The sequence below is a fragment of the Mollisia scopiformis genome, assembly GCF_001500285.1.
Source record: "Mollisia scopiformis unplaced genomic scaffold LY89scaffold_40, whole genome shotgun sequence".
NCBI lineage: Eukaryota > Fungi > Ascomycota > Leotiomycetes > Helotiales > Mollisiaceae > Mollisia > Mollisia scopiformis.
In genome coordinates this window covers 280,720-293,190 of record NW_017263620.1, presented here as the reverse complement: position 1 = coordinate 293,190, position 12,471 = coordinate 280,720, and the positions used below count along the sequence as shown (strand labels likewise).

Below are 12,471 nucleotides of genomic sequence, written 5' to 3'. Positions count from 1 at the left end.
TGAGAAGATTATATTAATGGAGTTGCGAGACTTTGTAGATTTAGGGGTGAGTTGGAGAGGATGGGGGTTTGAAGGTGAGGTTTAGAACCGAAGGTGAGAGGTATCCTCGGCTGATCTCTTGCTACGATAATATAATATAGAGTATATGATCCCAGGTCAACCTCTCTCTCTCTGGTTGTTCTAATTTGTACTCTCAGTTGGTTGAGGTCGGTGTCTTCAGCTGGTTGTGTGGCTTGCATAGTGGCGCGCTTTCCCGAAGCGAGGTTGGCCGAGTTCCCTTTTACTTTCAACTTCCACCAGGCTATAGGCATCACTATTAGTTCTTCAAATACTTCTTCCTCTGATCAGCAATGACATACAATCGAAATAGACAACATGAATCGCCTTGAGGATATCACTGTCGACACCGACTTTCTCTCCATCGACACCCCTCCAATGCATCACCCTGAGGCTACACAACAAAGTAGTACCAGGCTTCATGTCAGAGAGTATTCTCCGATAAATTACAACAATCGCTCTGAGATCCGACTATTGCACATCCTACCAGCCAAAACCTGGGATGAGGAGATAAGATGCTGCTTGAAAACAGTTTCTTTGTTCGATTCGACAATTTACTATGAGGCTCTGTCATACACATGGCAGGACTTGCGTGGTACCATACCAATTTCGATCGACGGCATGCTTCATTCTGTGAGTCTCAATTTGGCTTCGTTCCTTCGACGTCGACGTGTCACGTTGGGTGTTAAGAAGAAGCCGGACACTGGAGAAAAGAAGGAGGCCGATGAGAATGCAGGCTGGCAGCAGGTGAAGCGAAAGAAAATGAAGATAAAAACAGCTGTGAAGGCCTCAAATTCGCGACTTAGACCGGTAGAGCATAAGGATCCCGAGTCCGAGTCGGAAACAGTAGTCATCTGGATCGATGCTCTGTGCATAAACCAGACTGACGACATCGAAAAAGCTCACCAGGTACGCTTGATGGGTGACATATATCTAAATGCGAGGAAACTATGGATCTGGCTTGGAGAAGAAGAAAATAATAGCAACATAGCTATGAACCTTGTTCGACAACTGGGAATGCCAGAGTATGCAGCAGACAAGGTATGGACGATGAGTGACGATGAGATCCTGGCACTCGACTGCCTTTTCCAACGGAGGTGGTGGACACGAATCTGGATCGTGCAAGAGCTTGTTAATGGAGGCTCGGTGAAGCCCGAGGGTAATGTGGTGGTTCTTTGTGGCTGGCTGTCGCTGCCATGGTCATACATTGCTGTGGCAGCTGAGAGGCTGAATGTCCATAATTCGGAACTTCGTCAACAACTCCGACATCTCCAGCCCATAATCGAGCTCGAAGACACGCGGAGGAATATATATCAGACCCTTTTTCCTCTTCTGGTCCAGCACCGGGGTCGCGAAGCATCCGATCCACGGGACAAGGTCTACGGACTTATGGGATTGGCCGTTGAAGGGGAGGAACTCCCTGGAAACGTGTCCAACGTTTCGGTCGACTATCGCAAATCAACAGTTCAGTTATATGCAGATATCGCTCTATCTTTGATCCATTCCAGCACCGGTCTAGAACTGTTGAAGCACTGCCAAGGACAGCCGTTGGACGGTCTGCCATCGTGGGCACCAGGTTGGCCACATGCTAGTGACTACGCCCTCCTCCACAGCGACGAGTACAAGGCATCTGGCAGTCACACTAGCAGTGTTCGTCACCTGAGGGAGCAGTCAGCTCTGGATGCCGATGGCGTCCTATTTGATACCATTTTATCAGTTGGAGAATTATTTCCAACAGGCGTCTCTGAGCCGTGGCAGAACTCAACCTACTTCATGCTCAACGTTAGTAATTGTAGGAAAGTCTTCCTTGACGAATACACTGGCCCCGATCCCTACGTTATAGTAGGAGGACGAACTCGAGCATTCTGGCAGGCGCTGACCGCGGGCTACGTGATCTGTACCAAAGAGGACTGCAAAGACCGTGGTTCCAGGAACATAGATTCCTATCTTCCCAGGATTCCTTCACACTGGAAGCCGAGGGGTCCTCGGAAGACTGGCACTGATAAAACATTCTCTGACTCTCTGGCGGCCCTGTGGGAGAACGGGATATATGACTTGAACGCATCTCCATTCCTACTTCCATCTGTCGTGCCTGACCCATTCGAACACCTTCGATCCAAGGACGACCTCGGACTAGGCTCATATGAAGACCCGAAGCGCCCAGGACTCGAAAAGTATGCCTTAGGAAGACGCCTCATAGTCACGCAAAACGGATACATGGGTCTCGGCCCACCTGAAACGCAAAGAAAAGATAAAATTGCTGTACTGTTTGGCAGTACCGTTCCATTCGTACTGAGAGAGCGTAGTGAAAGCGGAAATGGTTTCCAGATAGTAGGCGAGGCTTATGTAGAAGGTATCATGAACGGAGAAGTCATGGAGGGTATAAGAGGGGGGGAGATGCGAAAGCGGACTTTCCGTATCTTCTGAGAGCTATTACGATTTCAACACTAGAGAAACATGGTATAGAAGGCATCTGGAACATGCTTTGGTGTGGAAATAACTTTACAGATATCCAATATGGACCCCGATATTCGTATCGTTTGTCGAGTATTTATTTTACACCTTGCGCCTACTCATCAACCCCCTCCAGACTTTCACCACTCCCTTCGATGAACCTCACTCTTAAATCCGGCTCCTTCTCAAACTTCTCATCAAACGGCCACATTGGCCTCCTGATTCTCACATGTCCCAACCTTTTAATATCCTGATCCACACCTCCGGGAGTCAGTCCTAACATCCAATCTTTCGCCATGTCAAAAAGTTCCGGCTCCAGATATCCAATCTTTACAATCACAATGTCCGCCTCCCGCGGCTTCAAATCCAGTTCCGTAAAGTCAGACTCATGGTGGTATGGTTTTCGAAGCTTGGTAAGGATAGCGAATACGGATCCAACTTGGAGAACGACTTCGATGACTGCGTCTTTGTCGCCGTGCTTGATTGAGTGTACGCGTCCGGTAATGGTGACGGGACCTGCATGCAGATTGTCGATTTCTGCTCCTGCTGTTACTGTGATTGTGGCTCCAATGCCAGCTTGGACTGCTGCTTCGACAGCTTTGGGTCCTGGAACTGATGCGTATATCACCGTTGGGCCACTAGGAGATTTGAATTCCGGTCGAGCGAGTAAATGTGTAAGTCCCCAGGTAACATCACCACAGCCTCCTGCTGTTGGATTATCTCCTGAGTCTGATATGAAGTACGGTCGAGCCTTAGAAGCGAGTGCTATGTCGAGACATTCCTTGTAGGTACCGGTTGGTGCCACAAATTTGAAGTCTTTGTGTGCTGCCCAGAAGATTTTTGCTAGCTTTTCAGCACCTACTGAGACAGCGCTCTTGTCCCATCCTGTAACAACGACCACAGCTCGGTTCCGAGGTTCATCTGCCCACGCATAGCCAACCCATATCGCGGCATCGATCACGCCATCTGTCTTCTCAACTTCAGGAACAGCAGCATAGATATGTGTAGCCGGCTCTAACCTCGTCGACGTTTGTTCTCCCGGTAACAAAATCGGAATCGGCACCCAAGCTTTCAACGGCCTCCCCTTCTCACTTTCTAACAAATCAACCAAATTCCTACAAGCCCGTTCCCTCGTTTCCCTAACATCGACATGCGGCGCCGTCCTATAGCACGTGATGAGATCCGTCATATGGCACAACTCTCTCGAAACATTCCCATGCAAATCCATACTCGCAGAAACCAACACATCCTTCCCAATCACTCCTCTGATCCGCCTCAGAAGTTCCGCTTCGCAATCATCCAAGCCCTCCACGCACATAGCACCATGAATGTCATACCACAGTCCTTGAATCGGACTCTGTGAGACGATGTCTCGAAGTCGAGCTATGATTTCACGCGCGAGTTCCTCGAAGGCATCTTTCGTCACGATTCCACCTGGCAATGCATGGCCTATGAGAGCCCCTTTCCATTCTACTTTATTTCCTAAGGGTGTCGAGGGACCGATGAAAGAGCTGTAATGTGATATAATCTCACCCCCACGTTTGGGTTTGAAAGCGGGAGCGAGAGTTCGTCCTGGGCTGAAGGTGGAAGTCTCGCATGCGAGTCCTGCAACGGCGACGATAGGGAGGTTCCTTTCCGTCATGTCGTCCACAGACATAGGTTGTATAGGGTTTAGGTTTCGGTGTTCTGGTTGGTCGGGTCTGGCAAATGCGAGTCGTTGGGAACTCGGGCCGATTTAAAACGCGGGGCGGAATTTCCGAACAACACATATATAGGTAGCCTCAGATTTTATCGCAGCACCATCAATCTACTTTCTTTCTTTAATGTCTATTGTTTTAATTCCATCTGTTGAGCTTCCACTCTTCGATTGGAATTCGATTCGAGAAGTAGCATGAGTTCAAGATTTTGGGACATATTTCATTGCTAGCACAGCAAATCTGCATACTTATTGAACTCCACGTTCTGCGTCTTGCAGCCTTGTTTGTGTCCTGGCTGGTGCATCTCTTGAATATAGAGCTGTCAGACCACTCGCTTGATACTTGAGTTTACTGTGATCTTATCTCTTGAAATGTTTCTTCAGACTAAGATGACTGGTCGCCCTGCAAGGCTGGACATGCAGATCAAGGGCGTTTTTCAGCCCTGTTTTCTTTTGGGTGTGATTTTACTTGCGCTCTTCCTTGATTTCCTCTTCTGTGGCGTCCATTTAAGTTCACTGTACCTATGTCAAAAACTTATTATTGGTGATCCATATTTCAGGACGGTGTCAAAATGCCCTCTAATGTCGAGTGAGGCTCCAATCACGAAGGAGTTCTATTCCATGAGAAACATGGCGTGCAGACCTTTGCTCCTCATATAATTGACACTCTAGCCCCGAATGTACGCAAGGACTACAAGTTGTGGGTACTCACATTTGACGAAGTTGTTACTGCCATGGGTAACCAAGAAAGCAGACTCGCTGGCGAAGGCGAAACCTATCACGCTCTTGTTGCACGTGGGAGTACTCAAAAAAAGCCTTACAGTACAACTCAGCAATATTCTCGCACTTGATATAAAACTGACAAGTGCAGGAAGTTTGTCAAGCACGGAAGCCGCATATGTCAAAGGTAGCGCTCAGGCTGGCACACGCGACAATGGAGCTTCAGCATTCGCAAAAGCCACCCAGGGCAAGTTTGTGAGCGCGGCTGTAGCTGGTAAAACAGAACTATCCGTCCACACCGAGGGTAGCGGTTCTCGAGCTCTTGCATCCAACCAAGGAGCTGCTGTTTCAGCCGGAGATAGTGCTGCGAAGATCCATACGCATAGGGCTTTGTCAATGTCAGCGGTGCCTGCTTCGCAAATGATTGAAGACGGCAAAAAAGGCGGAAGGCTGGGATCAATGTCCACTGCCCTTACTCGGACAAATCCGTCTTCAAATGCTATCGTCAGTCAGCCGAAAGGCAGTCTTAGGCGGATGGTATCTACGATGTCGACTGCACCTCGACACCTGAGAAACGCATTGGTGGCATCTCGTGGCGATGCGACCGCCCTTATTAATTCCACCGGTGACGCAGAGGCAACGGTGACTGGTACGACAGGCTCCGCGCGTATCCGCAAGAACAAAAATGACTTTGAGATCGAAGCCACGGGCACAGGCCAGGCTGGGAGAACTGGGAATACGATGTGGGCTTTGGATGGGGATAATATGGCGATGGCACACTTGGCTTCATCAGAATCTGGAGGCATCTTCTGCCCTTGTTCGATGAAGCAGGATGCAAGGTTGTGTTATTGTCCCTGTCATGGAGGAGAATCTTTCAATCACAAGGAGCCTGTCAATCTCAATAGGCAAGATTCCTACAGTTCTCCTCGAAGTTACGCTTCGGAGAGGTACTGATCCAGGACAAGCGTCGCACGATCATGAAATCTCTCTTTTCAACGACAAAAGGGGAGCCTAGGCATGGCGCAGACGTCAATGCAATGTCGAGCACGAGAGTCGGACTTGGAACGGGAAATTGATCTCCACGATCTTGAAAATGAAGGCATGAATTTCGAATTCCTGAATCACGAATATAGACTTGACTTTTACGTTGTTAATGATTATTTCAAACAAATTTATATCATTTGTATCATTAAATCGAGCTTAACGTGTGCAAAATAGCCCTCCATTCAAGCGAGCGTAGTATTGAAATCCCAAAAACCCAAAACAAGAAGAAAATAATCGGAACCATCATTAAACTTCATTACTAGACATCAACCGCCTCAACAGTCAACTCAGGAAACTTCGTACACTCGGAAAAGTAATCCAAATACTCCGGCCACATATCTTCGTGGAGACCAGACAAATCAAAACTATCCCCATTCTTGCCAACACCAAACTATCTCAAGGCTTCGCTCAACCTGTGCAAACTTGGAGTCAAGATATCTTGTCACGGCGTTGAAAATCGCCTGGCGGGTATTCTCCTCTAGCGTCAACATTGTCATGAAGATGTTCTTGCCAGCGTTGCTTGTGTGGTGGATCTTCAGGACGACGGTGTGGCCGGATAGCTTGCGAGATTCGACTTCGGGGATAGTTGCTTCAGTGACGGTGCTGGATTCTTGTTGTGGGAGCGTTGTCTCGATGACCTCTGGTGGCGCTTCGATGATTTCCTCTGGTGGTGGGGGCGGGGGTGGGACAGAAAATTCACATCCGCAGTTTGCAATGGTGCAAGTGTACACTCGCTCCTCTTCCAAGGGCAGATCATCTTGTACTATTGACTTCCCCTTCTTACCCTTCTTCTTCTTTTTCGGCACGAAGGAACCCCAATCATCGTCTTCGGAAATTGGCTCAGGAACTGGCTCAGGTTCTTTGCTCCTTTCTATGATTCCCGTGTTCGGATTGATTGTCCAGCTTGAAGAGCCATCGGCAGCTACAGCTGGCTCCACGGGTGGATCCTGTTTTTCTTCTACTATTGCTTGAGCTGCCTTCGTTCTTTTTTCTTTCTTGCTCAAGCCCCATGAGCCCCATCCATCGTATTCAGAAACGGGTTCTGGCTCCGGTACAGCTAGTGAGCTCTCCTCCACGGCCACAGCTTCTTCTTTATTCTTGCCCTTGCGAGCCGACGAGAAATCCCATTGCGTATCCTGAGGGACCAACTCAGGTGTCATGGGCTCAGGTGGTGGTTGAGGCTCAGCCTCCACTTCCCAGCTTGAAGAGCTTGCTTTCTTTTTCTTGGACTTCTTGGACTTGGACGAGAAGGATCCCCATCCGAACTCAATAGAAGGCTCAGGCTCAGGCTCAGGCTCAGGGTCCGCTGGAGCTGGTGGTGGGACTTCTTCCACGGCCACATTGGTGTCTTTCTGACTTGAAAATGCATCCCATATGCTCTCCTCAGTCGCTGCGTCGGGTCCTGACTCAGGTGGAGGAAGGGTAGAGGAATTCTCTTCCGTAATTGAAGCGATTTCTGGCTCAGGTGGTGGAGTCTCGATCCGGACTGACCTCTTTTTCTTGTCCTTCTTACCACCTTTCTTAGGCAAGAAAGCTGCTGCCCAAGGGTCATCTTCAGGGTTCGGCTCCGGTGCTGGAACCTCTTCCGCTTCCACCTTGTGCTCTTCGGCAGGGGCTACCTCTACAGGCTGCTCGACCGGTATGCCTTCAGTGGTGGGCTGGTCACTAGGCTCGATGTCCCAGAGAGCGGCACTCTTGCTTTTCTTCTTCTTACTCTTCTTAGTCGAGCTGAAGCCCCAGTCAAACTCGTCAGTAGGCTCGACGACCGCAGTCTCGACGACTGGTTCCGGCTCAGGCGCAGGTGGTTCCTTGACCCTGGGTACGTCGTCGACAGCGCAATCGACGGTGGTGACAATATGTCTCCCTTTCTTCTGTTTCTTGGAAGCCCAAAAAGAGCCCCAGTCATCGACCACCTCAGCCAGTGGTTCAGACGCCGGCTGCGGTGCTTGAGGCGGTTGCTCGGAAACAGCTTCCTCAATAACAGGGTCTTCAAACGACCAACCCAAAACACCCTTCTTCCCCTTCTTCTTTTTCTTAGAGATCGGCAAAGCCCATTCATCCTCGACGGGATCGACGGCAAGATTAAGTCCAGGCTCCTCTGTAAGTGCCTCACAGGACTCACAAGGATGAGGAATGTCTCTCTCCGTCACGCTCGATTGTGGAGTAGCTATGAACTCAAACCTCGACTGATCAGAGCTCGCAATGCTGCTAGGACCAAGACCATGGTGCATTCTGCGATGTAGACTCATATTCTGCATGCCATTCGATTCGGCAAATGGAACGCTGACACCGTTCACGGAAAGTCGTTTTGTGATCTCGATTTCCGTCTCGCGAAGCAGACATTGGAGGGCATCCATAGTATTTCTGGAATTGCGGTGCCCGTGGAGAAACTTCGTCCATGATGCGGAAAAGACATCGTATCGTACGGCGATGGCTTGGTGGCCGGCATCGTGGGAAAGAGTGAGGACTTCGGTGTCGGGTCCGTAAAGGAACTTGACGTTTGCTATCTTTCGTCAGCATTGTGAGCGGATGAGCCAGCCTTACGACTTACCGAGCAGTTGAGCTCGACGCTCGTTGAAACCCATATTTGAGAGCCCTTCAACAAACTGGAGCTGTTGAATTGCTACAAGATTTGGATCGAGAAGCCCGAACTACAGAGAATTAGAGGTCCAAGAGAGCTGAGCAGAACATCTGAGAAAGAAAAGGAAGAGCGGATTGAGGGAATATGATAAGAGTGCGGCTGAACCTTACCCCTCCATTTGGAGCCATGCCTTCTGTTACATGCGGGATCTCAAGGTGTGGTCGTTATTGGGTAATTTACCTCCACGTTCAGTAGCGTTGCGGCAATCTGCATGCAGGTTGTCGGTGACCCGTCTTGGTAAGTCCATATTGGGTTTGATAAGCAGGAATCTGCCTTTGGATGGGCTTTCACGAGAGAAGGCTGTGTGCAATTGGGGAAAGTGAGGCGGACAAGCGAGTTTCGCTTAGCAAGGGGGTGGGGTCATGTCTCATTGAGCAATACTACCCTACATTGATGTGGGCTTTCTTTCGAGGAGTCTTTCACTCTCTACAGGATAAGAATTTCGTCGCTTCAAAATGAATTTGATTTACCTTGATGGCAAGGAGCATTTGCGTGGCACGCCGTGCATGCAGCTAACCTTGACCACGCCAACGGCTGTTTGGAAAGTCCAATGTCAAGGGAGACAACGTCTCTATGAGAGATTTCGTTGCAATACTCTCCAAAACTTAGACGCATAGCGCATACACTAGTAGCCAATTTGGCTTCCGACTAGAAATCTATTTAGTAAGTTCCCATTCGTCTTTGGTATGGATCTTATCGATCATATCGCTGAACTTTTCTTGCTAGATTTTGTCTTAGGTCTTTTTCATATAGCGACGGTCACCAATTCGAGGGATGGAGGAGCCCGTCACGTCCGCTCAGAGATTCAAAATTGCTCTGGAAGAACATTATCGATTTCGAACCAGTAGAAGCACTGACTTGATCACGGCCCATAGTACGTTTGGTAGCATAACGATCTCCCAAGGAAGGCACTGACTGATCTGCGCCCTCATACAAGGTGCCAAGCTAAAAGCCAATCTGGTAAGTATACTTGTTGATTCTTCTTCAGAAGGCTAAACAAATGTTCTTAAGATCCACAATTCCCGCTCGTCCCAACCGGCCCATCCCACGCATCATTCGTCGTAATCGCCGCACTCCCACAAGCCGGCACCGTCAATGTCCTATTGACCGTCTCATAAATATACGGCTGATTACAATCCTCCTGCCTCACATACTTATAATTGACTTCCTCCCCAGCATTCAAGTACGCACTTACACTCCAAAGCGGTCTTTCTGAAGTATACCCACCTGCTCCCATCGGTAGCGAATTCGAGACATCCCACACACCGAGATCATCCGTATCCCCGATCACGTACAGATTCTCGCCATAGTACGTCGTGGCGTTGACGTCGAATATAACGTTGACTTGACATGTACTCGTCACATTCGGAGCTCCTGCTGCGATGGCAGGGACGTATACTCCTGTCGTGCTGGTGCCGGCACAAGTAGCTGGAGGCGCAATCGCATTCCTACTTCCCCATGACGCAGGATATTGACCTGCTCGTCGTTGCGCCATAGTCACGAATGCAGCGTACGACCAGGTGAGATCGTTAGCTGAAAGGGGAACTCCCGTTGTGCGGTTGAATTGCTCGGCGAGCGATCCGTTGGAGGGGATGTATTTCTCTGCTACTGCGACGAAGGAGTCGGCGTATGCTGTTACGGCGTCCATTATCTGGGCGAAAGGCGAGTTGGCGTTGCCGGAGTTGTATTGGCGGACGGTGACGGATGGGTAGATGTCTTGGAAGAAAGCGAGGGAGGTGCTGTCGACGATTAGGACGTGGCGAGCTTTCCATTGGGCAACGGCGTCGTAGAGGAACTCGGCCGCTGCGGTGGTGATGAGGTACCTATGAAAGATTAGCAGTGGGGAGTGAGAGAATGGAAAGGGACATACCAAGGATTTCCGCCCATGTAGACATCCTCAGCGTACCGTCCGACAGCAACTCCCTGCCCCTCTGGAATTCCATCATTGATGGCATACGTTGCTCTGAAGGTATCTATCAACACCTTGAAATTTGCCAAATTGTTGCTGTGGCAAGGCTGCATTGTCGGACTGTCACAATAGGCATCGATATCAAAAATCGCAATCGGACCCAAGATTGAATTTCCGTCGATTCCAGTGCGGCCATTGTCAATATTGATATTGCTCACGATAAACTCCCCATTCCAGAAACTTTGGAGAAAGCAAAGGACCTCGGGAGCTTGGACGCAGCCTGGACATGTGACGCCCAAATCATGAGCGAGTTGGGCACCTTCGATGAGAGCTCGGGCCTGGTTCTGGATGGTGAAGTAACTGGATCCAAGAGTCTCTTCCCAGAGATCGAATCCTGTCTGATTCCAGTATTCTCCGACGTAAGACAAATCATTGGCGATAATAGGCCAGATGATTGTCTTTGCTGCTGTAGAATTTCCATTCTTGATGAGCCAGTTGCTGTAAGTCATTAAGGCAATCGCTCTAAGAGCTGGGCCATCTCGTTGAGGGCGACCCCAGGCACCGTTGAAGCGGGTGCCGTCGACTTGGAATTTTGGCTCTCCGAGACCGAGTCCGGCGGGTAAGAATGTCCCTGACGGATTGGAGACTGTTTGGAGTTTTGCTTGAGCGTGGATGTAGTCGTCGATATAAGATTGGAGGGCTGTGTTTCCGAAGATAAATTCATCAATCAACATCTTCAGTGTGAGAGCGGAGTCTCGAGTCCAAGTGTAGAAGTCTGTTCAGAGTCAGAATCAATCTTCAATCCCTTGACCCATTCATAGAAGAGTACTTACAGTCAGGATTTACTTTACTTGGACTGGCAACCACGAACCCCGCACCAGCACCAGGAACCTTTACTCCATCTGGTCCAATGTTGTTCAAGGCTCCCTGTAACGCAATTGCTCGTTCAGCAGCAGTAAACGAGGTGAGATCTCTCTTTCCTGGAGCTGCAATAGCTTGAGAGAGAAAACAGGTCAGCAGTCCTATGACCTCGACAGAAAAGCGCATCTTGAAGAATGATGTCAACTCGATATCTCCTGACCTTTCTGTACGACCAGTGTCAAGATGTCAATACACTCTTATACAATATCTCTTCGATAACTATTGCCTGTCAGCAATGAAGACATGGAAAAAGATCAACTTACTTTGGATGTCTAACAATGCTCCAGACACCTTTACGATTCAGATCATCGGGGTTCTCCTTCTTTTGAGCGGCTAGTCCACAGCAACTAACTCCACATCTCCAAGCTTAAGAATTCCTCCGCGTCCGTCGGTCGCGCCTCAACATCATCAAAGCACAAACCTCACCGGTGTCCTGGACCTCCTCTCTTCCCCTCCAACGGGCCGACTCTTTTGCGGAGTCTCCGTCATCCAATTGGTCATGCGGGGTCGTTCGCGCGCCAACATGATTGGGGAAGCGGGGAAACTGCAGCTTCGGTCAGGGACGTCCAGGCACGAACCGCCGCCGTCCGATGTATTTGGCCGAGATCCCCAGGCTGCGAGGCCCTAAAAGCTCGTGGTGGCGAAGAGGCTCCGAACATATGACCGAGCATTTGAGCCTCTGCCCTGGAAAAAGCTATTCTGGGGTGTCTTCAAGGGTAATTTTTTAGTGAGTTGTGCTGAGTGGATGTTGCTAGCGATGATGCGGAAGGTACGGAGCCCTCAGTGATTTTCGTGTTCGTCCCATCTTTAGTTACCAACTCGTGGTTGGGATGCGGTACCTTTACCGTGGCTTTGGGCCTAGGATGGTGAACTGCATGCGAGGATGGAGCTGGAAATAAGAGATTCGTAATCCGGAAATAATCAGATGGGTAGCTTGAGTTCTACTCTGGTGAATATTAATGGGTAGGAAGAGACAAGAAGTAGTGGAGGAAAGAAATGGTTTGAATTGGGGGAGAGATGGAAGTGTTT

The 12,471-nt window shown here is 49.4% G+C and overlaps 5 protein-coding genes across 5 annotated transcripts; 2 read left to right on the top strand and 3 right to left on the bottom strand.

Annotated features, from left to right (window-relative positions):
- The first annotated feature begins 286 nt into the window (after positions 1–286).
- Positions 287–2,834, top strand: LY89DRAFT_399668 (uncharacterized protein). Its single transcript, XM_018207255.1, has one exon. The coding sequence runs from the start codon at positions 376–378 to the stop codon at positions 2,482–2,484; it is 2,109 nt and encodes a 702-aa protein (XP_018061227.1). The 5' UTR covers positions 287–375; the 3' UTR covers positions 2,485–2,834.
- LY89DRAFT_602543 (Microcystin LR degradation protein MlrC) lies at positions 2,627–4,153 on the bottom strand (the record flags this gene model as incomplete). Its single annotated transcript, XM_018210254.1, has 1 exon — positions 2,627–4,153. One exon carries the CDS (start codon positions 4,151–4,153, stop codon positions 2,627–2,629), a length of 1,527 nt encoding a protein of 508 aa, XP_018061226.1.
- Positions 4,154–4,885: 732 nt separating this feature from the next.
- LY89DRAFT_726271 (uncharacterized protein) lies at positions 4,886–5,881 on the top strand (the record flags this gene model as incomplete). The annotated part of the gene is made up of 1 exon (XM_018219041.1): positions 4,886–5,881. The coding sequence occupies one exon, from the start codon at positions 4,886–4,888 to the stop codon at positions 5,879–5,881; it is 996 nt and encodes a 331-aa protein (XP_018061225.1).
- Positions 5,882–6,107: 226 nt separating this feature from the next.
- Positions 6,108–8,814, bottom strand: LY89DRAFT_692225 (uncharacterized protein). Its single transcript, XM_018216491.1, has 2 exons — positions 8,523–8,814; positions 6,108–8,474 (listed from the first exon to the last, which is right to left on the bottom strand). Exons 1-2 carry the CDS (start codon positions 8,554–8,556, stop codon positions 6,337–6,339), a joined length of 2,172 nt encoding a protein of 723 aa, XP_018061224.1. The 5' UTR covers positions 8,557–8,814; the 3' UTR covers positions 6,108–6,336.
- Positions 8,815–9,618: 804 nt separating this feature from the next.
- On the bottom strand, positions 9,619–11,568 carry LY89DRAFT_602532 (1, 4-alpha-D-glucan glucohydrolase; the record flags this gene model as incomplete). The annotated part of the gene is made up of 3 exons (XM_018210250.1): positions 9,619–10,435; positions 10,483–11,296; positions 11,355–11,568. The coding sequence occupies 3 exons, from the start codon at positions 11,566–11,568 to the stop codon at positions 9,619–9,621; spliced, it is 1,845 nt and encodes a 614-aa protein (XP_018061223.1).
- Between the last annotated feature and the right edge of the window lie 903 nt (positions 11,569–12,471).

Excerpts from the sequence above, each read along its gene's own strand:
- LY89DRAFT_692225 (XM_018216491.1), bottom strand. The coding sequence starts at position 8,556 with ATGGGTTTCAACGAGCGTCGAGCTCAACTGCTCG. Across the intron at positions 8,475-8,522 it reads GCGTCGAGCTCAACTGCTCG|CAAACGTCAAGTTCCTTTAC; the intron begins GTAAGTCGTAAG and ends GACGAAAGATAG.
- LY89DRAFT_399668 (XM_018207255.1), top strand. The coding sequence starts at position 376 with ATGAATCGCCTTGAGGATATCACTGTCGACACCGACTTTCTCTCCATC.